Source organism: Lynx canadensis, chromosome D3 (genome assembly GCF_007474595.2).
Source record: "Lynx canadensis isolate LIC74 chromosome D3, mLynCan4.pri.v2, whole genome shotgun sequence".
Taxonomy (NCBI): Eukaryota; Metazoa; Chordata; class Mammalia; order Carnivora; family Felidae; genus Lynx; species Lynx canadensis.
This window is the reverse complement of record NC_044314.2, coordinates 85,794,512-85,821,909: the sequence shown is the minus strand read 5'-3', so window position 1 is coordinate 85,821,909 and position 27,398 is coordinate 85,794,512. Positions and strand designations below refer to the sequence as shown.

Sequence of the window (27,398 nt, the reverse complement as noted above, 5' to 3'; positions counted from 1 at the left end):
TTCAAGAGAAGGTCGAAGTCGGGGAAGATGCCTAAAGCCCCAACAACAGACTGTTTCAGGAAGCTTTTTCTGAACATGGTGAGCTGTGACAACAAATGGGTTTAGTGGTCGAAGTAAAAGGGAAGAGAGGAAAGTTCTAGTTCATGCTATGAGAACAAAGATTGAGAAAATCGTTTTAATGTTTGGTGCTTGATCACCTCGACATGCCTCTTCTCGAGGAGACGTGCTAACTCTGTCCCATGACAGTATGGATTGAGGGGAGGAAGAGTGGACCGGGTGACCAAGAGCCAGTGACCACACCCAGGTGCCCTTCCTTCCCTTATAAAGTGCTTGAACAGAGCTGCTGGGCCCCAGCTGGACCGGTCTCGCAGTGGCCTGGAGACTGGAGCCCCTGAGGAAGGCTGGTCCTGAAGGAGGCCCTGCCCAGCAGCGGCAGTAGGGCCAGAGCCCTTAGGCCAGAGGTTGCCCCAACAACCCCACATTGAGGTGACCCACTGTGCAGGGTGGTTTACTACACACGCCCTACACACAAAACACGGGAGCAGCTGGGCAACCATGAAGTTCTTGTGCAGTGGAGATGGACTCAGAATCTGGAACTTTCTCTGGGGTGACAATGGCAGCCTTTTCTCCCTCCTCGCTGTGCTCTGATGAGGGCCATGGGGAGCCCAGGTGTGGAGGCATCACTGGTCCATCTCACTGCCAAGCCCCTGCAAAGAAAGGTATGCTTATCGTTGACTGATACGCTTCTGGATAGATGTATAGACACCATGGGCTGCCCATAGGCAAGCCTGGGCCACTTGGGGCAGGCGAGAGCCAGGCACTCACCCTGAGAACTTTGGGCAGCCCTTCATAACTGTACATACTCAGCTTAGCCCGGTGCATGGGTTCTCAAAAAGCATGGTACCCAACCCCTCTTGCTATGTGAGGCAAGTTTAAGGAGTGTGTGGACATAGATTTTGTCATAATATTCATGATTATAAGTAACCTGAGATGTCACTAATTAAAATGAGGCTAGATTTTACAGAGTGAGCCCGTTTGAAGAAAAGTATGAAGTGAATACTAGTACAGATGGTCTAGAAATGGAGCGGAGGATGAGGGTAGTGAGCAGTGTGCCGCTGCCTGGGGTGACCACATGTCTAAGGAGTGCCAACTTTGCACCCGGGTCTCCCCCCAGATGGCCCAGCGCCCCAGGTGCTCACCACTGGCACAAAAAAGAGGCGGAGGTGGCAAGGTGCTTGGACCTTCCTGCCTGCAGGAGGTCAGGAGGTGGCCTACCTGCTCGTAATCCTCCACATACTTGTATTTCTTCTCCCGGTAGTAGTATCTTTTCTTCATGCAGTAGAGGACTATGACGTCACACAGCACTGTCGCCTGAGTGCAGCACAGGGCGAGAAAGAGCGAGACAGGATGCTTCAGCCCCTGTTATTCTATGCATGCCCCTTCCCACAAAGCCTGGAATCTTTCAAGGATAGAAAGGGCAAGGCTCCACCTCTCAGGAGAAGGCAAGGCCCCAAGGGCCATGGTTTTGGAGAAGGGAAGGGGAGGTGGGGTTGGGGGCAAGGGCAAGAAACTTGGAGGGTTGATTCCAGAAACAAGTGTCAAGGGGAGGAACCAGGATGCCAGTGGAGGGTCTCACCTCACTGTGCTAACTACTGCTGAGGAGGGCGGGCAGCTGGGGGGGTGGGGGAGGGGCGGTCTAAGTCACTCACCACCCCTAAGAGCGCCAAACCCGAGCCAATGTTGATCATGGTGGGAATGATGTCAAATTTCCCAGCCTACAAATGACAGAAGAAAAGGACAAAGTTGTGAGAGAGGTGGGCAAGAGCAGATAAGAGGTGGGGAGAGGGCCCGTGGACCCTGGCGAACCCAGAAGCCCGGGGTTCAGAACTCGGAAGCTCTGAACCAGAGCCCCGAGAGAAGCCGGCAGCCAGGCTACCTTTCCGAACACTATGATGTCGAAGCGGATGCCGTAGGCCTTGATGAGCGTGCGGTGCTCGGCGCCAGTCGGGTCACTGTAGTACTTGGCAAACCTAGGGAAAGGGGGACATCAGAGCAGAAATCCCGAGGCCCTCGGGAGCCGGCACTGCCTGCTGGACAGATGATACCTGAGCACCTCAGGGCCTCTCCCGGCTAATGTGGGTTGCGCAGGATGTGGGCTGGGCTGTTGGCAGGAGGATGCCAGGGCCCTTGGGGCACCAGAACTACTCTATCATCACTGTCCCCTCCTACGGTGGAGCTGGAACCTCATGCTCTGAACCTCCTCCTTGACACAGCAGAACCACCTGCCTCTCTCAAGGAGATCCTGGTCACCAACAGCATGTAGCCAGCCAGCAGCTAGCCCTAGGACTGCCTTGTAGGTAGGGGCATGGAGCTGGCCATGAAACTCCACAAAACTCACAGAATCAGTGCTGGACATTTTTTTTTTTTAATTTTTTTTTTTTCAACGTTTATTTATTTTTGGGACAGAGAGAGACAGAGCATGAACGGGGGAGGGGCAGAGAGAGAGGGAGACACAGAATTGGAAACAGGCTCCAGGCTCTGAGCCATCAGCCCAGAGCCCGACGCGGGGCTCGAACTCACGGACCGCGAGATCATGACCTGGCTGAAGTCGGACGCTCAACCGACTGCGCCACCCAGGCGCCCCTGGACATTTTTTTTTTTTAAAGAACTGACCCATCGATGGATAAATGAGTAAATAAAATGTGGTATATCCACAAAATGGAATATTCTTTGGCCATAAAGAGAGATGAAGTAATGATAAATGTACAATATGGATGAACCTTGGAAAAAAAACATGATGCTGAGTGAAAGAAGCCAGTCACAGAAATCCATATAGTGTGTGATTCCATTTATGCAAATCCAGAGAGAAAGGAAGCAGATGATGGTTGACAGGGACTGAGGTAGATGGGAAGATACAGGTGATGGCTGAAGGGGTTTCGCACTGAGGGGATGAAAATGTTCCAAAATTACGCCGAGAGTGCTACAACTCTGTGAATGAACTAAAAATGACGGAATCCCACACTTTACATGGATGAAGAGTGTTGTGTAAACTATATCTCAATAAAGCCATTAAAAAAAAAACATACACATGGGGGAATGGTGATAGTGGGGGGTCTGTTGAGCCATGATGCCATTTGCTGCCCGTGTTATACATATAGCACGTTGATTCAGAGAAGCCTAAACTCTTGGCCCATGATTAGTCTGGCCCACAACCTCTATGTCATGGTCAGGCCTGGGGAATTCAGGTGGGGCCTGGTGCTAGTGGAGGTCAGGGGATGGGTGTCTTTCTGGTGACGGTTCCCATCGGCTTCTCTCTGTTCTGAGGTTCTGACCCAAGCTTGAGGTTTTTCCACAATGGTTTCTAAACTGTGTAACAGTAGAGACAGCAACACAAATCTAATTCCTTTACTAGGGAAAAAAAATCCAAATATCTGCCCTAGTATCAGTGAGTCAGGTGGTTCAAAATGATAGCTGACTGTAATTCTGGAGGTTTCTGTGATCCCGTATTGGCTTGCACACGTCACCACTAGAGGGAGACAAGTGCAACACAAAAGCACCTCAGACCTATTCAGGTGGCCCCTTGTGGGGATGCTTTTTTTGAGTGGCAAAATGCGTGAGAGATGCCACAAAGGGCACACAACAATGTACGTGGCTACGGGTCTGGTTGCCTCAGGAAACGTGACCCTGGCCCCCTGGTCCTCCCATCAGATTACCAGCTGTACCGGGCTGAACACTGTCACCCAAGATTCGAATCCACCTGGAACATGTGAATGGGAAAAGGAAATAGGAAAATAGGGTCTTTGCAGCTGGAATTAGTTGAGATGAGGTCGGACTGGATTAGGGTGGACTTTGATTCAATATGACTGGTGACCTTGTAAGAAGAGAGGACACACGGGGATGCGCACAGAGGGAAGGCTGTGTGACAACAGCGGCAGAGGTGGGAGTGATGAGTCTATGAATCAAGGAACACTGGGAGCCCCCAGAACCTGGAAAAGGCAAAAAAAGGTAGCTGGCCTTGCTGACATCTTGATTTGGGGACTTTGGCCTCCACATCCATGAGAGAATAACTTCCTGTTGTTTCAAGCCACCCACCTTGTGGTAATTTGTTGTGGCAGTCCCAGGACATGAATACTTGGTACTTTCGGTAGGGAAGTACTAGCAAAGGCCTTTCCTGAGGCTTAAGCCTGTATCTCCTGCACCCTGGGCATTCCAAAGGCAGACTTGGGTCTTTGAGAAACTAATTCCTGGGTCAGGCCCCAGAGGTCTTCAGACTGGAGGATCACAAGCTCACCCACTCCTCAAAATCAGTGAGCAGGGGTCTTAGAAGGCTGGCCCAAGGGAGCTCAAGCAGCCAGCCTCTCTGGGCTACTCTGAAAATTGTATCAACATGATTTTTTTTTTTTTTATGTTTATTTTTGAGACAGAGACAGAGTTTGAGCAGGGGAGGGGCAGAGAGAGAGGGAGACACAGAATCTGAATCAGGCTCCAGGCTCCGAGCTGTCAGCACAGAGCGTGACGGAGGGCTTGATCTCAACAGACTGCAAAATCATGACTTGAGCTGAAGTCGGACTCTTAACCGACTGAGCCTCCCAGGCGCCCCTCAACATGATTTCTGAAGTAAGAAGGGGCACAGGAGGCTCTCATGGGCCAGGATACTGTGGGCACAAGATCTACTAGGAACACTCTGGTACATACCTCTCCACCTGCCCTCAGAGGCTGCCCGAGTGCGGTCTTTGGTGGGCACGGACGCCCCCGCTGGGGAGTGATCCAGGCACTGTCGCCCCCCACCCCCCAACACAAGAGAACCGGGCCCCAAGCTCACGCCTACCTGAAATTGTAGCCGGGGGACACATTGTGGTCCACATCCCGGGTGTCCAGGCGGCGGAAGGAGTACCTGGGCAAGCAGAGGGAGGCGGTTCTGTCCAGGTTGCAATCCCAGTTGATCTGGATACCCATGATACCTCCCTGCAGGTTGTGAGCAGAGACAGCAAGCTTTCCTCGGGGCCCATTCTAGAACAAGATGCGTTAAAGGCTGTGTCAGAAAAGCCAGGGGCCTCTGCCTACCTCAATGGCCATGTCCTGGAAGCTGTGCCCTGCATTCTCCACTATTTTGCCAAGACGGAATATGGGGCAGAAGGGATCTGTTATGGCGTCATAAATGCACGATTTGAGGTAGGTCGTGGTGACGTTGGGAAGAATATTCCTCCTAAAGTCAGGAGGAAGCAGAAATGAAGTGAGGGAAACCTCAAAGAGGAGCCAGAAGTTGCTCTAAGACACTGGTGAACTCACACAGCTGGCCACCACTTACTTGCTGAAATTAAATTTGGGATACCAGATGTTGTTCTTAACCAAAAGAGTGAAGTTTTCTGCAGCCTTTAAAAAAGCAGGTCTGAAAAAGATAACGTAACATATTGTTAATAAAAGTACAAGTAGATGTATGCCCTCCTCCTTATGTAATATTTTTAAAAAGCACAGACACGTGTCCTACAATGTCATTTTGTCAAGAAAAAACATGATAACCTCTCGAGCATTTTCTACCGTCCTCTGCATAAACACTAGGTTAACAGAGGAGGGTAAACTAAACCTTTCCTTTTCTTCCTGTCATGCCTCTTGCCGAAGGCAGTGGGCATTTAAGAGTTTGAGGAATAGCTAAGGAGAAAGGATGCCTGGTAGCTTCCCTTGAAATTATTCAGCCTGCAGCCGGTTTCGGGGTTTCAGGGTTTCAGAGTGAGCGCATCTCCTCACTCAGGTGCCCTCAGGGGAATGCTCAACAGATCGGGTTTTACAAGTCCAAGCAAAGGTGAATTCACCAACAGGGTGGATCCTGACCTCATCGCAAAAGTACACAAAAATCACGTGTCTGCTGGCACTCTCTCCTTGGAAGTGCCACATCAGCTCCTGGCTGACAGGTACACGGTAAATCTGTCTCCAAGGGGACCCCACTTCTTTGGTGCGTCTCTACAGGAGAATCCAGTGCTGGGGGCAGACCCCTCTGTGGGGAAGGGCAGGCAGGGAGGGGGCAGGGGAGGCTTCCCTGATCCAGGTGGAATATTTGAGTTTATAAACAGTATCCATAGTCTTCTTAACCCTGAGACAGAAGCGAGTCCACATAGCAAAGACAGCTGAACCTGTCACCACTGATGCCAAGAAAGGCCTTGACCAAGGTACTTCTCTCAGGGCTTCAAGTTCCCACATCCCTGTATCAAGAGGGATGGATTATATTAGGGTTTTTCAAACTATTGCCATTCTCTATACCATAGCTTTCCCCCCACATCTGTCTAACTCATATGTAAAACTTTTAACTGTTTTATTATTTTTTTAATTTTTTAAAAAATTTAATGAATTAATTTTATTTTAGAGAGAGAGAGAGCACACAAGTGGGGGAGAGGAGCAGAGGGAAGGGAGAGAGAGAGAAAGAGAGAAAGAGAAAGGGAATGAATGAGAATCCCAAGCAAGATCCATGCCTAGTGCAGAGCCCGATGCAGGGCATGATCCCAGGATTCTGGGATCATGACCCAAGCTGAAATCAAGAATCAGTTGCCCAACTGACTGAGCCATCCAGGTGCCCCTAGCTCACAGTTTAAAAAAAAAAAATGCAGGTGTAATCCACACAATATAAAATTAACCATTTTAAAGTGTTAATTCAGTGGCATTAAATACATTCACGATGTTGTACAACTATCACACATCTAGTTCTAGAACATTTTCATCACCCCAAAGAGAAACTTTGTACCCATTAAGCACTAATATCTATTCCCCCCACCCCTATGCCCTACCCTACCCCCTGCCTTTGGGAACCAATAATCTACTTTTTGTCTCTCCAAATTTGTCTACTCTGGACATTTTATATAAACAGATTCATACAATATGTGGCCTTTTGTGTCTGGCTTCTTTCACTTAGCACCATGTTTCTAGGTTCATCCACATTGTAGCATCTAACGTTTCATTCTCTTTTTATGGCTGTGTCCTATTCCTTTGCATGGATGGACTGTAATCTGTTTATCTCTTTCTCTGATGGACATTTGTGTTGTTCCTGCCTTTAGGATCAACTGACTGTTTTTTACTGACATTCATTTTGAAATGAAACTTTCCATCATGACCATAAGAAATATCATTTGCCCCAAGTCAGAGGTCATTGTTCAAATAAATATAATCATATCAAAACAGGATTACTAAAAGTTGTAGTTAAGGGGCACCTGGGGGGGCTCAGTCAGTTAAGCGTCCAACTCTTGATTTCGGCTCAGGTCATGAGATGGAGCCCTATGTCAGGCTCCATGCCTAGAGTGAAGCCTGCTTGGAGTTCGTTCGTTCATTCTCATTCTCTCTCTCTCTCTCTCTCTCTCTCTCTCTGCCCCCCCCCCACCCCCCCTCTCCCCTGCTTACACTATCTCTCTCTCTCTCAAAAAAAAAAAAAAAAAAAAAAAAGTTCTACTTAATATTACTGTTTGCCCAAGGTGCTGAATCTGGGGATTGTAATTTATGAGAAATGGAAATCAGCAAGTTCTAAAAGAACCCAAACCAGGATTTCCTCCTTGATATAAGCTTAGAAGCTGAATAAGAATGGGAATGTCCTTCTCTTCATGTGACTCATGTTATTTCATGTTATCAGTGTATACTTAAAAATCATCTTCCACTCGATTAGATACATAACAGTGCTGTCCAATGAAAATATACTGAGACACAAATACAAGCCACCTTGCAATTTCAAGTGTCTAGTAGTCACATTAAAAAGTAAAAATAACAAGTGCAACTAACTTTTCTATAATAACCCAATATATCTGAAGTATTATTTCACCAGGTAAACACAAAGTATCATATATATATGTATATAGTATCATATATATAATATACATACATATAATTTGTTTCCCATAACGTCTTCAGGCTCTGGAGTACATTTTACACTGAGCATTTTATTTGGTTCCAGACACCTTTTGAGTGCTCGACAGCCACCCATGGCCAGTAGCACGATGTTAGGGAGCACAGCTCCATAAGACCCTTTGCAGCTCAAAAATGCTAGGATTCATTTTCTTTTAGTATTTCCTTCCCTAGCCTGAGCTGCTGCCCTCGGCAATCTTGCAATCGGCACCTCTCAGCCGTTTCTTCCGTTGCAGTGTACCCCAGATGAGGTTAACGTGGCTGGCTCCCTGCCAGGCTTATCCAGGCCTCTGTCTGAACTCTGGGTCAGGAAGGCTGGAGTTGCAAGCAATTCTGAGAGCGTTACCTCTGACCCACCCAATCAAAGTGAGCAAATTACTAATGGGAAGAATGTTATTCTAGGGCAGCCCTGAGCCTGCTCTCCTTTATAAAACACACTACAGTGGACACTAATTATTTTCCTGCCCAGCATCTGTTCCCTTCTTTTCTGGTAATGATCCCCCAATTTCCTTTGGAAGCCACACCTCTCTACTCTCAGGCTATGTGATTTGGGTGGGAATGACTGCGCCCTAGCTCCAGAGGTGGGCAGGTGACCCAGGCCTGAGCTGATAAGCAAAATCCATGCCTCGGCTACAGTGATGGGTGGAGGGATGTGGCTGAAGATGTGATGATGGACAGGTCTAGAATCTTTATGGACAACCGGGCTGGGAGACTTGGGAGAATATAAGCCCAGAGATGCCTCCTAGGACTACACCACAGTCCTGCAAATGAAGCCAATATGGGGGAAGCAGAGTCAAAAGGTGGAAACTCTGAAGCTGTCCTTTGAGTCCCAGGTCTAGTCGTGCTGGGCTCTTCATAGTTAGCTGGACAGTAAACTGCCCCTGCCATGTGTGTGTCCTGCTTGAGGCACCAAGAACTGTTTCCTGTTAGTTACTTGCAACTGACAAAGTCCAAACATAGAAATAAATCATCTGCACTCTTCTCGCAAGTGACAAATGCTGTGGCCCACCTTGCCGTTGGTCCCGGCCCTGGGGAAGCCTGATTCCACAAAGACACCAAGAGCACAACACACAGGCTTAACTCCCCTGCCGCCTTCCCTTGGGCAGGACTCACTCAGGCACATGTGTGTCATCTTCCACTGGACACCAGGCTGCCACCTCGCACGTCTTCACAGTCTCATTGAACAGCACGCATCTTCCTGTTGCAATTCCTGCAGGGGCAAGGGGCACCTATTTTCTACTTTTGCAAGGGAGAGAAGGGGAAGCACCGCCATAACATCCTGTGCAATTGATCTTGAGCTGTTCCAGTTACAGGCTTTATACAGTTTCCACAAATTAGAGGAAACCAGTTGCCTGAGTCCAGCAGCAAGCCTAGGGTGATGGCACAGGACAAGATCTGGGGTGGCCTCTGGAGTATGGGTAACAGGTGAATGTCGAGAAGATCCTAAGAGCCTAATCGGTACACCAGGCTCACCCAAGGTCATATGAAGGACTGGGGAATGTAGGGGATTTCTTCGTCCCGAACATCTCTCTGGGAGAGAAGCCCCACAGGGGAGGCAGTCTGGTCAGGGGCTGCCTTCCCCACGCTAAATGTCTACTGTGGGGTCACAGCCACATGCTCATACCGTTGCTGTGGGTGCCTGAAGAGCCAGCAGCACAGTTGGCATCAGATTTACACACAGTGGTCTTATCTGGAAGCTGGAAAAAGAAGAAAGAGTGAAAACAAATTCCATGTAGTCAGTCAGGTGGGGGAGAGGGGCCTGAAGCTCTTTCCTGAGAAGCTGCCTACCTCAGGACAGAGGCCCTGGGTCTGGTTGACGGTGGTGATCATGTTGGTCATGATGAAGAGGGAGTTCTCCTCCTGCAGAGGGAGAAAGGGGGGAGAGAGCACCACTGTGTTACCTTCAGAGGAGTCAGGCCAAGCCATAAAGAAAGCCAGGTGTTCATTTAATAGGACAGTACCTTTCACTTCTCCCATATGTCATGCAGAAAACATTTTAAAAACTGATCTTTTGGGGCACCTGGGATTAAGCCACCGACTTCAGCTCAGGTCATGATTTCATGGCTCGTGAGTTCAAGCCCCGCATCAGGCTCTCTGCTGTCAGCATAGAGACTGCTTCAGATCCTCTGTCCCCCGCCCTCCCAACTCTCTGCCCCTCCCTCCTGGGTACACTCTCCTTCTTTCTCCCTCTCTCTCAAAAATAAACACTAAAAATTAAAGAAACAAAAACAAAAAACAACCCTGATCTTTTTTTTTTATATCTTGTTCTCTGAGAGTTTATAAGCTAACTGAAGACGGGATTCAAGTAAATACTTGTACCACAATCCCCCCTTATCTGCAAGGGGATAACGTTCCAAGACCCCTGGGGGATGCCTGAAAATGCAGATAGTACCCAACCCTCCATATACTGTGTTTTTTCCCAATGCAGACATACCTATGATAAAGTTAAATTTTAAATTAGACATAGTAAGGGGCACCTGGGTGGTTCAGTCAGTTAGGTGTCCAACTTCGGCTTGGGTCATGATCTCATGGGTCGTGAGTTTGAGCCCCACGTCGGGCTCTGTGCTGACAGCTCAGAGCCTGGACTCTGCTTCGGATTCTGTGTCTCCCTCTCTCTCTGCCCCACACCTGCTTGCACTCTGTGTGTGTGTGTCTCTCTCTCTCTCAAAAATAAACATTTAAAAAATAAATAAATAAATTAGACACAGTAAGAGATTAACAACAATAACTAATACTAAATAGGATAATTATAATAGTATACTATAATAAAAGGTATGTGAATTTAGTCTCTCTCTCTCTCTCTCTCTCAAAATACCTTACTGTATTGTACTCACCCTTCTTTGGGTGATGATAAATTGCCTATGTGAAGACATGAAGTGAGGTGAATGTTTGAAGCATTGCGCTGCTACTGACTTGAGGTTATGTCAGGAGCACCATCTGCTTCCAGACTACGGCTGACCATGGGTAACTGAAACTGTGGACGGGCGGGGTGGGGTGGGGGGTGGCTACTGTTTATATGTGTTCATGGCAGAATTGTTCATAGTGACCCAGAGGTGGAAACACCCCAAGTATCTATTGACAGATGAATGGATAAACAGATTGTGGTTATCTATACCTACGTGTGCACCTACAATGGAATAGGACTCGGCCATAAAGAGGAATGAAGCACTCAAACAGGATACAACTGGGTGAACCTCAAAAACATGATGCTAAGTCAAAGAAGCCAGACACAAAAGGCCACATATTTTATGATTCTATGAAATTTCCATAGAGCCAGAAGGTAGGTGAGTGGGTGTCTCAGAGGCAGGGGTAAAGTGGAGGGTAGGATGAGCAGTGACTGCTTAATGGGTATGGGGTCTCCTCTTGGGGTGATGAAAATGTTCTGGAACTAGAAGGAAGTTATAGGTGCATAATATCATGAAAGTACTAAATGCCATGGAATTTTTCAATCTGAAATAGCTAATATTATGACATGTGAATTTTCCCTCAATGGAAAAAAATGTCTATAATCTGAAGTGGTTCCTTAATAAAGCTTGGCTTGTTAAGGGAAAAGACCCAAAAAGTGCTCAAGACATCCTCTGCCAAACAGATTACCTCAGAGGTACAAAAACGCAAGGCCACCAAAGTCCCCAAATTTGGCTGGTTTTCTATAAATTAAAATAAATAAATAAAACATTCTAGAGAAGATTAAATCAGGGTCAGCAATTGATACTTCTCCATTTGAGAAGGTTGTTTTTTCCTCCCAGGAATGTGCCAAAAGGTTGATTTACAGTTTCTGGAGAGGGAGCACCTGGGTGGCTCAGTCGGTTGAGCATCCAACTCCTTTTTTTTTTTTCCAATGTTTATTTCTGAGAGAGAGACAGAGCACAAGTTGGGGAGAGGCAGAGAGAGAAGGAGACACAGAATCCAAAGCAGGCTCCAGGTTCTGAGCTGTCAGCACAGAGTCTGACACGGGGCTCGAACTCACAAACTGTGAGACCATGACCTGAGCCACAGTCAGACGCTTAACTGACTGAGCCACCCAGGTGCCCCAAGCATCCAACTCTTTTTTTTTTTAATTTTTTAAAAATGTTTTTATTAATTTTTGAGACACAGACAGAGCATGAGCAGGGGAGGGGCAAAGAGAGAAGGAGACACAGAATCTGAAGCAGGCTCCAGGCTCTGAGCTGTCAGCACAGAGCCTGATGCGGGGCTCGAACTCACAGACTGCGAGATCATGACCTGAGCTGAAGCTGGACGCTTAACCGACTGAGCCACCCAGGCACCCCCCACCAAGCATCCAACTTTTGATTTTGGCTCAGGTCATGATCTTGCAGTTTGTGGGTTCAAGCTCCACGCTGATAGTGCAGAGCCTGTTTGGGATTCTTTCTCTTTCTGCCCCTTCCCCCGCCAAAATAAATAAATAAAACATAAAAAAAAAATCAATATTTAGAAAACAAAAGTTTCTAGAGAACAATTCACTGGGGATGAGACTGAAGAATTGCTAAGGACCTTCCAACATAAGGAATAAAAGATGTCCAAAAATCCTAGTTGGACCTCCCCCTCACTGAACACTGGCATTCTAAAATGAAATACCAGAAGCTTTCTGTTAGTGTTTCGTACTCTGTGGAAGAGTGGAGTCAGTACCGGGAGCCATCTGGAGGATCAGGGTAACTCAGGGATCAAAATGTCTGTAGACCTCTCCACCCCCAGGTCTGACAAGGTGTTGGAAGCTCTGGGAATAGCTAGCATCTTCCAAAGAAAGATCTAGAACAAGCCAAGTTGGGAGACAAGGAAATGTCTTGAAGAAGCATGAGGATGTGGCATGATGCCCAAGGCTCTCCTGGCTTTTTTTTGTTTGATTTTTTTTTGAGAGAGAGATGGAACATGAGGGAGCTCAGGCAGGGGAGGGGCAGAGAGAAAGAGGGAGACACACAATCCGAAGCAGGCTGACAGCTCAGAGCCCGATGTGGTCCTCGAACTCAATAACCATGAGATCATAACCTGAGCGTAAGTCGGAAACTTAACTGACTGAGCCATCCAGGCACCCCTATTTCTTATCTACTTTAAGCTCAGGGAAACTTCAGTCTGGAGATGAGCACTGCAAACAAATGTTTGTGGCCCATCCGCAAAGAAGCAGAGGGCATTGTGCAAGCTCATGAAGAGAGAGCACTGTGGGGCTCACGCAGCCCCCAGCCCAGAGTTGAGCTGGAAGGCAGAGCAGCTGCCTATTCCTTTCCACTGAGGGGCAGAAGCAGTGGGTCCACGGTCTTCCTTGGCCCCAGTAAACAGACTGGGTATGATGGTCCCCATGGCTTCACAGGAAGCAGAGGTCTCTCTGTTGACGCAGATGCATGCCAACAGGACCACCTGCCTCCAGCAAACTATGAATCCGCTGTTCCATTTGACCTTCATTCCTCATTAGCTTTGGTATTCTCTGGGCTCCCCACAAAACCCTTCTCTTGAGAAGTCGGGGGTGGGGGGAGGGAAATGAAGAAAGAGAGTTTCTCAACTCCTTGCTTAGCTCTGAGCCAGGAGCTGACAGCTTATTTGCATTTAGCCACCCCAGGACCCTAGCATATAAGGCATCTGGAGGGATATGTCAGGGTCTGGCCATGGACCACAGCCATTATCATGGCTAAAGACAGTTAATACTTAACTTGGAGCTGTGTCAATTAACAGACTGGATACTAGGGTGCTGTATCACTTTCTTCCCTTACCTTTATTACTGACAAAATCCTATACGGGCATGTCTGTTTCCTTCTGGTTTGGCTTTGGTCTCGAACTGCTGATAAACTTTTTACACTGTCTGCAAAGGTTTACCTTGTGGATTTACAACAATAAAGCAAATACAAAGTGTGGAATGGTGGTATTTCCACCTGAATTTTTCCCAGGATTTAAAACATTTGCTTCTCTACCTTTCAGGGCCTGAGACAGGCCGAGTTGTCTGTGTTTAAGCCAACCATGATTTAGAGCTGAAGCAACCTAGCTGGTTGAATATTATTTATTTGACCCCAAGCCAGAAAGGGATCTGCCTGTGTTGCTTTCTTGGACTAAGAAAATCAGTCTGGGCATCAGTGATGTTAGAACTCGGCGAATCATTAATCAAGAGAGCAAAGTCAGTAAAGGGAAAGGAGCTAATGAGAAGCTTTAGTGTTAGAAGCCATGGTGGGAGGCATACCTGAGCTGGAATCACATAGTCCGCCACATCCCAGACCCGGAATCCAAGTGTAGAAGTGTTGGTTACAGTCACGCCTTTGGCTTTGGTAGTAACAGAGCTGACCACAGAGTCCATTTCCTGGTAGCCTTTTTCCCACACAAACACCCACCTACAAAATAAAACACTCCTCTAAATTGCCATTAGGATTCAGTGACTTTGAATTGATACTAAGGAGTCTCTGATAGCCAGAGGCTGACAGTACAACATTAACTAATTATGCAAATTTGCAAAACTGTTTAACTTGGGGGGCTCTGCAAAATGGGCATATAGAACATAAATCACAGGGTGGTTTGTGGGAGATAAATGAGATGATGTAGGTAAAGCCCTTAGCACAGTGATCAGCACAAAGAAAGTACTCAATGAATGTCTTTATTTGACATTCAAAAGCTATAGTTGAGCACTTTCAATGCACTATGACCTGCAGAATCTCCAAAGCAATTATAAAAATTATGATAATAGTTACCATCTGGGTGTTTTCTAATCCAAGGTGCTAATCTAAGCTCTATATATTTATTAACTAATTTAATCCTAACCACTTTATAACCAGATATTATTCTCTATTTATTTTAAAATTTATTCTCTATTTATCTTAAAGTTTATTTATTTATTTTGAGAGAGTGAGAGTGTGTGCATGCATGAGCAGAGGAGCAGAGAGAGAGGGAGAGAGAGAATCCCAAGCAGCCTCTGCACGTGGGGCTCTATCCCACGAACTGGGAGATTGTGACCTGAGCCAAAATCAAAAGTCAGACACTTAACTGACTGAGCCACCCAGTCACCCCTATTATTCTCTATTTTTACAGAGGAGGAAACTAAGACAGAGAGAGGTTAAGTCATTTGCCCAAGGTCACACAGTTAGTGAATGACAAAGTGAGGATCTGAACTCAAGTCTTTTGCCTCTGAAGCCTCTTTTCTTGTCCTGTATGCTATACTCCCTCCAGAAAAGAGAATCTCACTGTTAAAGTAACTTTTTATATTAGTTTCATACTTTTTCTCCAAGAATTCAGGTCCCATGTATGCTTCTCTTCTCTGGGGAGAATTGAGGGTGTTGCAACCAGCTTGAATAATTAAAGGAGGGCCTGGGTGGCTCAGCCATTTAAGCGTTGACTTTGGCTAGGTCATGATCTCATGGTTCATGAGGTCAAGCCCCGCATCAGGCTCTGCACTGACAGTTCGAAGCCTGCTTGGGATTCTCTCTCTCTCCCCCTCTCTCTGCCTCTTCCCCATCTGTATTCTCATTCTCTCTCTCTCTCTCTCTCTCTCTCTCTCTCTCTCTCTCTCCCTCTCAAATAAATAAACTTAAAAAAAATCTAAAGGCATTAGCACATAGTGGTTAGGACACTGGAACCTAGACTGAAGTCAATGATCATGGTTCATTTCTAAGCTCTACCTTCACTAGGCATAACTTTGGCCTTTCTCTGTGCCTCAGTTTTTCCTATCAATAACATGGGAATGATGATAGGACTTCATAGGATAGTTGTGAGGTTAAATAAGTTAATGCATGTCAAATGTTTAGAACAATGTTTGTGTTGCCATCAAAAGGCTAAAATTGGCCATGATGGGAGGATTTACACCATGGAAGTTGGCTAATACTACAAGTGAGAACTCCTTTCCACCAGAGCTGTTATTAAACACCTACCAGCGACCATTATTATTTTTTCTAGAATCAAGAAATGCTAGCATCCCTCTCCTCTCCTTATAAGCTCTAGCTGCTAAGACTCCAAAAAATCACTGGCTTTGGTTATTTATGGGTTTGGCTGGTCTGAGCAGTCTCCAAATTCATTGTCCAACCTAGAGGTAGGCTTTTCCCCAAACAAGTCCTTTTCTTCAAGTGTTCTAGGAATTTAGCTGCAATGTAAGCTTTCATTTAATTCTACTGAGACACACAGAAGCTTATTTTACCACAGAGTACAGTGAGTTGCTAAATCAGAGACACATGGTTTCACACGAATCACTATGTGATTAACTACTGCCTCATCATGTGATAGATGACAGAATCAGATAACTGAGAAATCCATGTCCAGTCTAAGATGAATTGGATTAGGAAGCTAAGAGATGAGTTTAAAAAAAAAAAAGGAAAAAGAAAAGAAAAAAAAAGAAAAATGCCTTTAATTTCCTGAGTCAGTTTTGATCATAGAAGATGGAAAAGCAAAGCATTTACTGCTTTATAAATCCTCATGATCAAGGTAGCACACACTCTATGGGAACTTTGGAAAGCTGTGCTACCCAACAGAAATAGAACACAAGCTACATATGTAATGTAATTTCTAACAGCCATGTTAAAAAAGTAAAAAGTGTGGGACCCAAGGAATTTTACAAAAATCCCCTACCCCTGGACAAGCAGAGCAAGACTAACTCCATTTTATGCTACACCCACCATCTCATGTATAACCCCCACATGACCTACTTATTGCTTAAGACACTCCCCCACCCTAGTCAAGACGCTGAGCACACCCTTACTGGAAACCGGCTCATTTAGGAATGCAGAACCCCTAACCGCCAAATAATGTAAACCCCGCCTTTTGCTCGCCAAACTTGCACGCCAATTCTGACCAGAGTGATAGGCTAGTTCAAACAGTTACTATGGGGTAAATTGTAATTCAATTGGCCACCTGCGTGTGGACTGACATGAATACGCAACTTTCTGTGTGTGTTACAATCTCATTGGCCACTGGCCCCTATAAAACTGCTACCCCTCTTAACCTAGGGGTCCAAGTCCCTGCTCCCCTGTGTCGGGTATACTTGGGCCTAAGCTCGAGCTTGCAAATAAACCCTCGTGCGTTTGCATCGGTATCGGCTCCTTGGTGGTCTCTCGGATTCGAAATCAGGGGGTTTACAAAAGAAAAACAGGTAAAATTAATTATAATGATATATTTTATGTTACCCAATATATCCAAAATATTTTATCATGTTATCAATGTAAGATGTATTAATGTGATAGTTCACATCTTTATGGGCAGCTATAGACACTTTCTGTAGTCTAGAACTTTATAGATACCCTAAGGTAGATTTAAACTAATCCTCCCTTGAGGATCGAAAGCCAAGAGGAAAAAGCTGAGAGCTTTTGATTCTAAGTGCTTCCGGTCCAATCCAGCAATTTGAGTTTACTTAACCAGTTAGAAGCAGGTCTCAAAATTTAAGGTGCATCAACAATCACTGGGGGGCAAGGAGTTACTGGTGGTGGTATGTAATAAGACTTAATAAATCCAAACCTGGGAGTGGGCCAGGTGGTTCTGATGTAGAGCCCATATGTGGGAAACCATTTTATTGAATCCTGTCAGTGCTTACTGCTGCTCAGCTGACAGCTGTTAGAACCCATACCTAACAGCCAGACCATGTGAATTCCCAACAGCGGTGTTAACAGATTCCAAGCCCCACTCCAGGGTGGGGGATCTGTTACTTTTATACAGTTCCTCAGGTGAATCTTTCACAATCAGGTAGGTTTAGAAAACACTAGGACATTGGTTCTCAAACTTTGCTGCACATCAGAATCACGCTGGGAGTCAGTCATACTCTGTAGCAATGAAATCAGGTCTGGGGATGGGAGTCAGCAATCTGTATTTTTAAAAGGTTCCCAAAAGGTTCTAATGTGCAGCTGGGAACCACTGCATTAAGCCTTTCAAGAAAAGGAATGCCAGAGTAGATAACATGTCAGCTCATCAGCTGTAGACGCTGTAACACCCAGGTGGACCTTGAAAGTGGGCCCAATTGGTAAGTTAATTTCTACCTCCTCTTTGAGTGTCATTAAATTGTAATGGATGCATTCAATTAAAATTAAGCACTTGGTGAGACTAGAAGGTGGCAGAGCATATGGAAGCATAAAAAGGGAGCACAGAGAATGATGAGGCTAAGTAAAGTACTTATACCAAAAACCCAACCACTTCACAAAACAAAGGAACTGAAATGCTAAAATGCTTTTTAGAAGTGTGACCTCTTCACTCTCTTGGGTTACCACACGGTACTTAAAGGAAAGGACCGGAAGCCACAGACCCAAAAGGAACCAAATGGAAATCCCAAGTCTTGTTTTCTGTCAGCTGATCATTAGAATGGGAAGTGAAGTGCAAAGACTGAGCCATTTAGGACAAAGCACCCCCGCCGCCAAAGGACAACACGGAGCAAGTCAGAGAACAAGAAGCAGGAAGGATGAAGGTCTAGCCAGGCTTTGCCCTGAAAACACAACATCAAAGCTGTCTCCTGACTCAGAGCCCGGTCCCCCGGAGGCCAGGGTCCGGGGAGGGGTGTGTCACCCGTCTCGGGTCGCGCCCCCCCCACCCCTCGCGGACAGCACCTGGAGGCCGCTCGAGGGGCTCACCGGGTGACCTAGGCCACGAGGAGCAGGTGCACGGGCGGGACGCAGAAGGGGAGTTCCCGGCCGTCACGACACTCCTGACCCCGGGACCCCTCGGGGACAGCGCCTGCGGTCGCGCTCACCCGATGACGTAGGCCAGGATGAGCACCTGCACGGCCCGGTTCATGAGCCCCACTTTACGGCTGCGGATGAGCACGATGCGCGGCGTGTCGTACTCGAACAGGAAGGCGGCCAGCGCCGCGCAGCAGCCCGCCATGGCCCGCGCTGGCTGCCGTCCCGCCGCCCCAGCTCGGCGCTCTGGGCCCGGCCGCCCGGCCCGCTCCTCGTATCCGCGCGGGAGCCCCGCCCAGGCCTCCGGGAGCTCGCGGCGCCGCCACGCGCGAGGCAGGGCCCGGAAGGAGGCGGTGCTGCGCCTCGAGGCTGGGGCCGGGCGAAGGCGACGCTCCGCCTCGGTACGAGCGGCTCTCTCCACGGAGAGTGGGGCCGATGGGGAAGGGGTGAGCTCCCCCTTGAGGACGAGTGACCCCGTCAGTAGGGCCGGGGAGAGCGAGCGACCCCCGCAAAGTGGCATTGGTTCTATCAGGAAGGAGTGACCCTCTCTCCGTGAATGAATGGCCCTCTGGAGGGCCGGGGAGAACAAGTGACCGGCTTAGTGGAGATAGAGCCATGGAGGAGAGAGTGACCGCTCCCTTGGGAATGAGTTACGCCTCAGGGGGGCTGAAGTGGGAGGGCGGGGGGATAGTGAGCGACTCCTTTAGGTGGTTTAGGAGGTACGAGTGACCTGTCGGGGACGGGGGCAGCATAGAAGAAAAAGTAGTCCCTTTGGAGGTCCAAACTTGTGCCTTCTCAACCTCTGGAGGAGAAGCCTGTATGTCAGGTGCCCGAGGAGCCCTTGGCTGGAGTCACACACCCTTTCAAGTGGCCCTCTTGGAATTGGAGTCAGGTCGCATCCCTACTCCAATTCAGATGCTTCCTTAGCTACAGGACAAGGAAGGGGTTTCTGTGACCATCCTTTCAACTGAGACGGTTTTATCACAACTTTAGGGAGACTTGGAAAATAGAGGGAAGTGGAGGAAACACCCACAGTTCCGCTACTCGAACATAATTTTCCACGTTTGCTCATTCCCTTTCAGGTATGTTTTCAAAGATATGTTTTATATTTAGTTTCATTAATTCATTCAACAAGCATTAATAAGCACCTTCAATACGCTGGGCACTGTTCAGTGAACAGAACAAACCCAAACAGCCTGCCTTCATGAAGTATGAATTCTCACAGGTAGATGTGTATAAAATTGTAGTTTGTAAATCATAGGCAATGATGATGTTTTTTCTGGTTTACACTACTGTTTTCTATGTTACTGCAGTCTAGTTATAATGTTCATTTTTTTTAACGTTTATTTTTTTGGGACAGAGAGAGACAGAGCATGAATAATGTTCATTTTTAATAAATGGACTATTTCTTACAGAGGGTATGCCGTGATTTTCCTAACTGTTCTTATCTGGTTGCTTCTAGTTTGTGGATCCTAGGCATAATCTTTGATATGATATTTTAGTTCATTTCTTGGATGTGAGTTTCCTAAGCCATACCACCTTATTTATCCAGATACAAAAAAGTGAATAATAAGAAAATTTGGAGAAAACAGACAATATCTACCTCTCGAGATGGAATTGTTGAGTTAGAAGGAGGCATAGAACTGCTACCTGCCTCAGTCCAAAATGGTCCCAAGAAAAGGTGGTGACAGCTTAAGTGGAATTTTATTCATTCATTTGACAGATATTTACCGAGTGCCTGTTGTGTGCTTGGCAGTATTCTTAATGCTACGGGTATGAGGGCGAACAGATAGATGAAATCTCTGCCAAAATGGAGCTTGGTGCCTTTGGGAGGTCTTAAATTCTATGTAGAAAAGGAAAATCCAGTTGCTAAATTCTCATTGGAAGGGAACTTAAAAATGCTTTCCTTAAGGGCCCAAACTCAGTTCTAGCTCTCATTCATACTTATCCAATAGTAATGAGATGGTCCCAGCCTTAAAAATCTTGAATTTAAATGGTTTGCTTGTGTTTGGGAACAAAGCAGGTAAGAGAAATGTATAAACAAGTTTTCCTAAATTACTAGTTGGTAATCTATCCTTAGGACCAACCAGAGAAGCTGATCTTGAAAAATGATTAGGAAAAGAAAGTTATTTCATGTACATTCTTGCCCTTAGTTTACCTGTTTTTAAAAACTGCTTTCTTGGGGCACCTGGGTGACTCAGTCGGTTAGGCATTTGACTTTGGCTCAGGTCGTGATTGTGGGTTCGAGCCCTCCATCAGGCACTGTAGTGAAAGTGTGGAGCCTGCTTTGGATCCCCTGTCTCCTTCTCTCTCTGCTCTTCCTCCGCTTGCCACTTGTGTGTGCACTCTCTCTCCAAAATAAATAAACATCAAAAAAAAAAAAAAAACTTAAAAGCAATCCCTATCAAAATAACACCAGCATTCTTTGCAGAGCTAGAACAAACAATCCTAAAATTTGTATGTAACCAGAAAAGACCCCAAATAGCCAAAGCAATCCTGAAAAAGAAAACCAAACTGGAGGCATCACAATTCCAGACTTCAAACTGTATTACAAAGCTTGTAATCATCAAGACAGTATGGTACTGGCACAAAAATAGACACTCAGATCAATGGAACACAATAGAGAACCCAGAAATGGACCCACAAACATATGGCAACCTAATCTTTGACAAAGGAAAGAATATTATCCAGTGGAAAAAAGACAGTCTCTTTAGCAAATTGTGTTGGGCAAACTGGACAGCAATATGCAGAAGAATGAACCTGGATCACTTTCTTATACACAAAAATAAACTCAAAATGGGTGAAAGACTTAAATGTAAAACAGGAAGCCATCAAAATCCTAGGGGAGGAAACAGGCAACAACCTCTTTGACCTCAGCTGCAGCAACTTCTTACTTGACATGTCTCTAGAGGCAAGGGAAACAAAAGCAAAAATGAACTATTGGGACCTTATCAAGATAAAAAGCTTCTACACAGTGAAGGTAACAATCAGCAAAACTGAAAGGCAACTGACAGAATGGGAGAAAATATTTGCAAATGACATATCAGATAAAGGGTTAGTATCCAAAATCTATAAAGAACTTATCAAACTCAACACCCAAAAACAAATAATCCAGTGAAGAAACGGGAAAAAGACATGAACAGACACTTCCAAAGAGGACATCCAGATGGCCAACCGATGTCACTCATCATCAGGGAAATACAAATCAAAACCACAATGAGATACCACCTCACACCTGTCAGATGGCTAACGTTAACAACTCGGGCAACAACATGTTGGCGTGGATGCTGAGAAAAAGGAACCCTTTTACACTGTTGGTGGGAATGCAGCCATCTGGAAAACAGTATGGAGATTCCTCAAAAAATTAAAAATAGAACTACCCTATGACCCAGAAATTGCACTATTTAGTATTTATCCGGAGGATACAGGAGTGCTGGTGCGAAGGGGCACATGTACCCCAATGTTTATAGCAACACTATCGACAATAGCCAAAGTATGGAAAGAGCCCAAATGTCCAATGACTGATGAATGGATAAAGAAGATGTGGGGTGTGTTCTGTGTCTCCCTCTCTCTCTGCCCCTCCCCCGTTCATGCTCTGTCTCTCTCTGTCTCAAAAATAAAAACGTTAAGAAAAAATTTAAAAAAAAAAAGGTGTGTGTGTGTGTGTGTGTGTGTGTGTGTGTGTGTGTGTGTGTAATGGAATATTACTCAGCTATCAACAAGAATGAAATCTTGCCATTTATAACAACATGGATGGAACTCGAGTGTGTTATGCTAAGTGAAATAAGTCAGAGGAACAAATATGATTTCACTCGTGGACTTTAAGAAATAAAACAGATGGGGCGCCTGGGTGGCGCAGTCGGTTAAGCGTCCGACTTCAGCCAGGTCACAATCTCGCGGTCCGTGAGTTCGAGCCCCGCGTCAGGCTCTGGGCTGATGGCTCAGAGCCTGGAGCCTGTTTCCGATTCTGTGTCTCCCTCTCTCTCTGCCCCTCCCCCGTTCATGCTCTGTCTCTCTCTGTCCCAAAAATAAATAAAAACGTTGAAAAAAAATTAAAAAAAAAAAAAGAAATAAAACAGATGAACATAAGGGAAGGGAAGCAAAAATAAGATAAAAACAGAGAGGGAGACAAACCATAAGAGACTCTTAAATAGAACAAATTGAGGGTTGCTGGTGGAGTGTTGGGTGGGGGGATGGGCTAAATGGGTAAGTGGCATTAAGGGGGACACTTGTTGGGATGAGCACTGGGTGTTATATGTAAGTGATGAATTGCTAAATTCTATTCCTGAAATCATTATTACACTATATGCTAACTAGGATTTAAATTTAAAAAATAATAAAAATAAAAATAATAAAACCACTTTCTTGAGGTATAATTGACGTACAGTAAACTGCACATATTTAAAGTGTACAATTGTTTAAGTCTGACATGTGTATATATCCAGGGAACTATCACTAGTCAAGATAGTGAATATAGTGGCACCTGGGTGTCACTTAGTGTTAGGTGTCCAACTCTTGATTTCAGCTCAGGTTATGATCTCGAGATTGGTGAGATCAAGCCCTGCATCAGGTTCTGCACTGACAGCCCAGAATCTGCTTGGGATTCTCTCTTCCCTCTTTCTCTGCCTCTCCCCTGCTTGCGTGCGCTCTCTCTCTCAAAATAAATAAATAAAAATATATCCATTGTACTAGCCAGAGTAATCTTAGTTTATATAAAGTGAAAGTAACTGCTGATTACAGCTGGGACTTTTCACATACCTACATCTTAAGTCACATCCAGTTGCATATTTGCTGTATACTTGACTGAGTATAGTCAGTTACTGAGCAACCTTGGGAATTTAGTTTTTAAAAAATGAGATTTTCAGTAAAGGTGCCGAGATAATTCAATAAGGAAAGAAGTCTTTTCAATAAATGGTGTTGGAACAACTGGAAATCTACATGCATATGATGAAGTTGGACCCCTATCTCATACCATGTATAAAAATTAACTCCAAATGCATCAAAGACCTAAGCATAAGAGCAAAACTGTAAGACTCAAATGAAAACAGGTGTGAATCTTTGTGACTTTGGATTAGGCAGTGGTTTTTTAGGCATGATGCCTAAAGCACAGGTGAAAAAAAGACAAATTGGGCTTCATCAAAATGTAAAACTTTTGTGCTTCAAAGGACATCAAGAAAATGAAAAGAATACAGAATGTGAAAAATATTTACAAATCATGTATTTGATAAGGGTATAGTATCTTAAATATCCTAACTAAGAGTTCTTATTTAACTTTTATAAGTCATCAGTAAAATGACAACCCAATTGAAAATGGGCAAAGGATTTGAATAGACATTTCTACAAAGAAGATACAAAATGGTCAATAAGAACATAAAAAGATGTTCAGTGTCCTGCACTAGGGAAATGCAAATCAAGATCACAGTGAGATCCCATTTCATCCGCTAGCATGGTTATAATTAAGATGAGGGACAATCAAAAAGATGGCAAGCCTATGGATACATTGGAAGACTCCTACACTGCTGTATAATTGGCAGGAAAGTAAAATGGTACAGCCCCTTTGGAAAACAGTTTGGCCGTTCCTCAAAATGTTACACAATTACCAGATGACAGTGTTCTGTACAGCAAGAGAATTGAAAAGATGTTCATGCAAAAACTTGTGCATCAATGTTCACAGCATCATCCCTGGTAGCCAACAAGTGGAAATCACCTAAACGTCTATCAGCTGATGAATAGAGAAACAAATGTGGTATGTCCAGACAATGGACTATTTCTTAGCCATAAAAAGAAATGGAACCCAGATACATGCTGCAATGTGCATGAACCTTGAAAACATAATGCTAACTGACAAAAGCCAGTTACAAAAGGCCAAATCTTATGTGATTCTGTTCAAATGAAATGTCCAGAGTAGGAAAAGTAGCAAGTAGATTAGCAGTTACCTAGGGCTGGGGGAAAAGAATAATGGGGATTGATTGCCAATGAGCATGAAATTTGTTTGGGGTGATGAAATGTTCCAGAAATTGCATAATGGTGATAATTATAGAACCCTTGTGAATATTCTAAAAGTCACCAAACTGCACATTTTAAGAGGGTGATTTGTATGGTGTGTGAATCATATCAAATTAAAGAAAAGAAAAAAGAAAAGAAAAGAAAAGAAAAGAAAAGAAAAGAAAAGAAACAGGGAGTAGACAACCAAGGCCTCAGAAAAAAACAATTTACATACACAAAAATGGGGCCAAGCCTCATGTTTTTTTCTTCACAGGGGAGCTCCTTGGGCCCTCACACAGAGCTTATTTTTAATTTAGATTAAGTTCTGACATATGAATCATCTGGCTCCTTTGTTGTACACTAAGCCAGTTTACCACCATGCTCTTCCTCTAAAAACTGCCCTCCCTTGCAGAGGTGGCCCCAACAGCCATTTTTATACTGTGTGACCTTATCATTTGGGCCACAGAGGAAACCTAACCCCAAAGGGCCAACCCGATTCTCTCCTCTGGGACTGTGGCAATTGGAGAGAAGAAGTTCTTTGTTCTCTGCAAGTGACCAGAACTGAGTTGATGTAACCTTCCAGTTGTGGCAGAGTCATGTCCATGGAGAAGCCCAGGAGGGGAGTCTGCAGAAACAAAAGAATGAGACAAATGGGCAAAGGGGCACAGAGGTGAGAGCGACTAAGAAAATGGCCTCTTTGGTTTCTGCTGAGTTTCGTTTCCTGGTTCTGCCCCCTTGCTTCACTTTTGCCACTAAGATATCTTCATAGCCTCATAATTAATGTTAATTTTTCCCCTCCTTAACCTAGTAGGCTTTGAAACTTGGAATTGAAAAGACTTTGGCTATAGTGCTGGGTTCCAAGAGGTGAAAGATGTACTGTCACCAGTAATGTGGGCATTAAATATTTGTATCAATGCAGCCAATTAAAGGGAGGAATTGCCTGAAGCCACCAATACTAAGAGCAGTAAAAAAGAAATTAATAGCCCATAAAAACAAGTCTTTGGGAAAAGTAGAGCCAAAAACTCCAAAAAGCGCATAAGTCTAGGACCATTTATTTGAGAGGCTTGCGGTGGCTGACCTCAGTGCACCTTAGGGCATCATTTGGTTATAGCATGGTAAGAATGATGTTTGTTACAATGGTCTTGAGCCACAAAAGGCCTGTCAGATGAAGCTGTATTCTTTGTTCAGGAGTATCTTTAATGAAAAAAAATGTTTAAATTAAATGTTCGGGCATTTAAAAGATGTAAGATTTACTTATCTGGCACATAGACCTTGTGAAATACGTCATTGTATAACATAATGACAGATACATGTAGTCCAAATGTATAATTATATATACCTCCAGAAACAGCCTATCCCCTAAATATAGAACATGTTGATAGCAAAAGTGAGGAATAAATTATTTTATAATTTTACTGTTTCTTTCCCCACGGAGTCCTTAAGCCTGAAGCTGTTGTGGAAGAAAAAAAAACCCTCTTCTTTTAGAGGCCATGTGCTAATCACAGATAATCCTCTGTGTGTCCCAACCCTATCCAACCCAGAGTCCCTTTAACAAGAAATATTTTCTAATATGGGGCGCCTGGGTGGCGCAGTCGGTTAAGCGTCCGACTTCAGCCAGGTCACGATCTCGCGGTCCGTGAGTTCGAGCCCCACGTCAGGCTCTGGGCTGATGGCTCGGAGCCTGGAGCCTGTTTCCGATTCTGTGTCTCCCTCTCTCTCTGCCCCTCCCCCGTTCATGCTCTGTCTCTCTCTGTCCCAAAAATAAATAAACGTTGAAAAAAAAAAATTTTCTAATAGCTCAGTAGGATTCCTGAAAATAATCAATATGGACTGTAATCTACCCATACTCAAACATGTAAATGTTTGTATGTATATTTGATTTGCATTTCCATAATTAATGATAATTGAGTTTTTCATGTGCTTGTTGGCCAATCTGTACATCTTTGGAGAAATGTCTGTTCAGATCCTTTGCCCATTTTTTTAATTGAGTGATTTGCCCCTTTAAGTTTTAAGAGTTCTTTATGTATTTGGGTACAATTCTATATCAGATATATGCTCCGCAAATGTCTTCTCTCATTCATGGTAGCAGGGATTACAGGTTATTGAAACGGAGAAAATGGGAAGTATGATATTCTTGCTGCTGAACGGGATGTTTTTCTGTAACTGTGTTTTGAAATCCGAGTGCCTTTGACATTTGGTCTTGGATGTAAAAAAGACCTTGGACACCACCCCCTTTGGAAGGTGACAGAGAGTAGAGGATGCATAGGGGATGAAATTGCGAACTCAGGAGATAATGGGACAGTTGTGAGGTTGACATGTAGGGACTGGGTCTGCTCTAATTGAAAACAAGGTATTCAGGAATGGGTCCTGTGTATGCCAGGCACTGGAATATGGTTATTTGCTGGTTGTGCATCCTTAGAGCTATTAACTTTTTGGCAGTGTTTCTTTATGTCAAATGGAGATCAGTGTTACAGTGTCAAGTATGGCATTGTCTTTATGATAGTAATAACAACAGCCAAGACACTGCTAAATGCTTCATAAACTTCATTTCATTCAGTCTCCCATGAAGCATGAGGTAGGCATTGAAGAGAACAACAGACTCTGAGAGTCCATACAAGCAGTTGAGCCAGGATTTGAGTCCATGTTTGTCTGATTCCAGAATCTTGGCTCTTAATTATTTCATTATGCAGCCTTCAGATGCGGTGAAGCTGTTTTGTTCACTCTAAATCAGTGTGCAGTGTTATGTGGGATTGTTTTTGTGGCTCGACTACTTGGTGTGTACCAAGATTAAGGGATAATGAGGATTGTGGGGGTCAACTTGACATGGGAGAAATCTTGCTTATGGAGGTGATAGTTATTGGAAACCCCGTACGTTTCATCATGCTCCCTGATGCTAGCATACAGTGTCATCAAATATCTCAAATTTACTTACAACTATTAGATTCTAAATATTTGGAAGGATTATCCAACAGACTCAGG

At 44.9% G+C, this 27,398-nt stretch overlaps 1 protein-coding gene across 1 annotated transcript; it reads right to left on the bottom strand.

Annotated features, from left to right (window-relative positions):
• Positions 1–161: 161 nt before the first annotated feature.
• On the bottom strand, positions 162–18,671 carry P2RX4 (purinergic receptor P2X 4). The gene is made up of 12 exons (XM_030292467.1): positions 18,506–18,671; positions 14,039–14,186; positions 9,667–9,738; positions 9,503–9,575; positions 8,992–9,088; positions 5,309–5,389; positions 5,065–5,206; positions 4,829–4,965; positions 1,937–2,030; positions 1,710–1,775; positions 1,276–1,371; positions 162–707 (listed from the first exon to the last, which is right to left on the bottom strand). The coding sequence occupies exons 1-12, from the start codon at positions 18,637–18,639 to the stop codon at positions 681–683; spliced, it is 1,167 nt and encodes a 388-aa protein (XP_030148327.1). The 5' UTR covers positions 18,640–18,671; the 3' UTR covers positions 162–680.
• Between the last annotated feature and the right edge of the window lie 8,727 nt (positions 18,672–27,398).

Coding starts and splice junctions, on each gene's coding strand:
- P2RX4 (XM_030292467.1), bottom strand. CDS start 18,639: ATGGCGGGCTGCTGCGCGGCGCTGGCCGCCTTCCTGTTCGAGTACGAC. Junction 9,576..9,666: donor CCCAGGGCCTCTGTCCTGAG/GTAGGCAGCTTC, acceptor TTCTTTTTCCAG/CTTCCAGATAAGACCACTGT. Junction 5,390..8,991: donor GATGACACACATGTGCCTGA/GTGAGTCCTGCC, acceptor TATCTTTTTCAG/ACCTGCTTTTTTAAAGGCTG.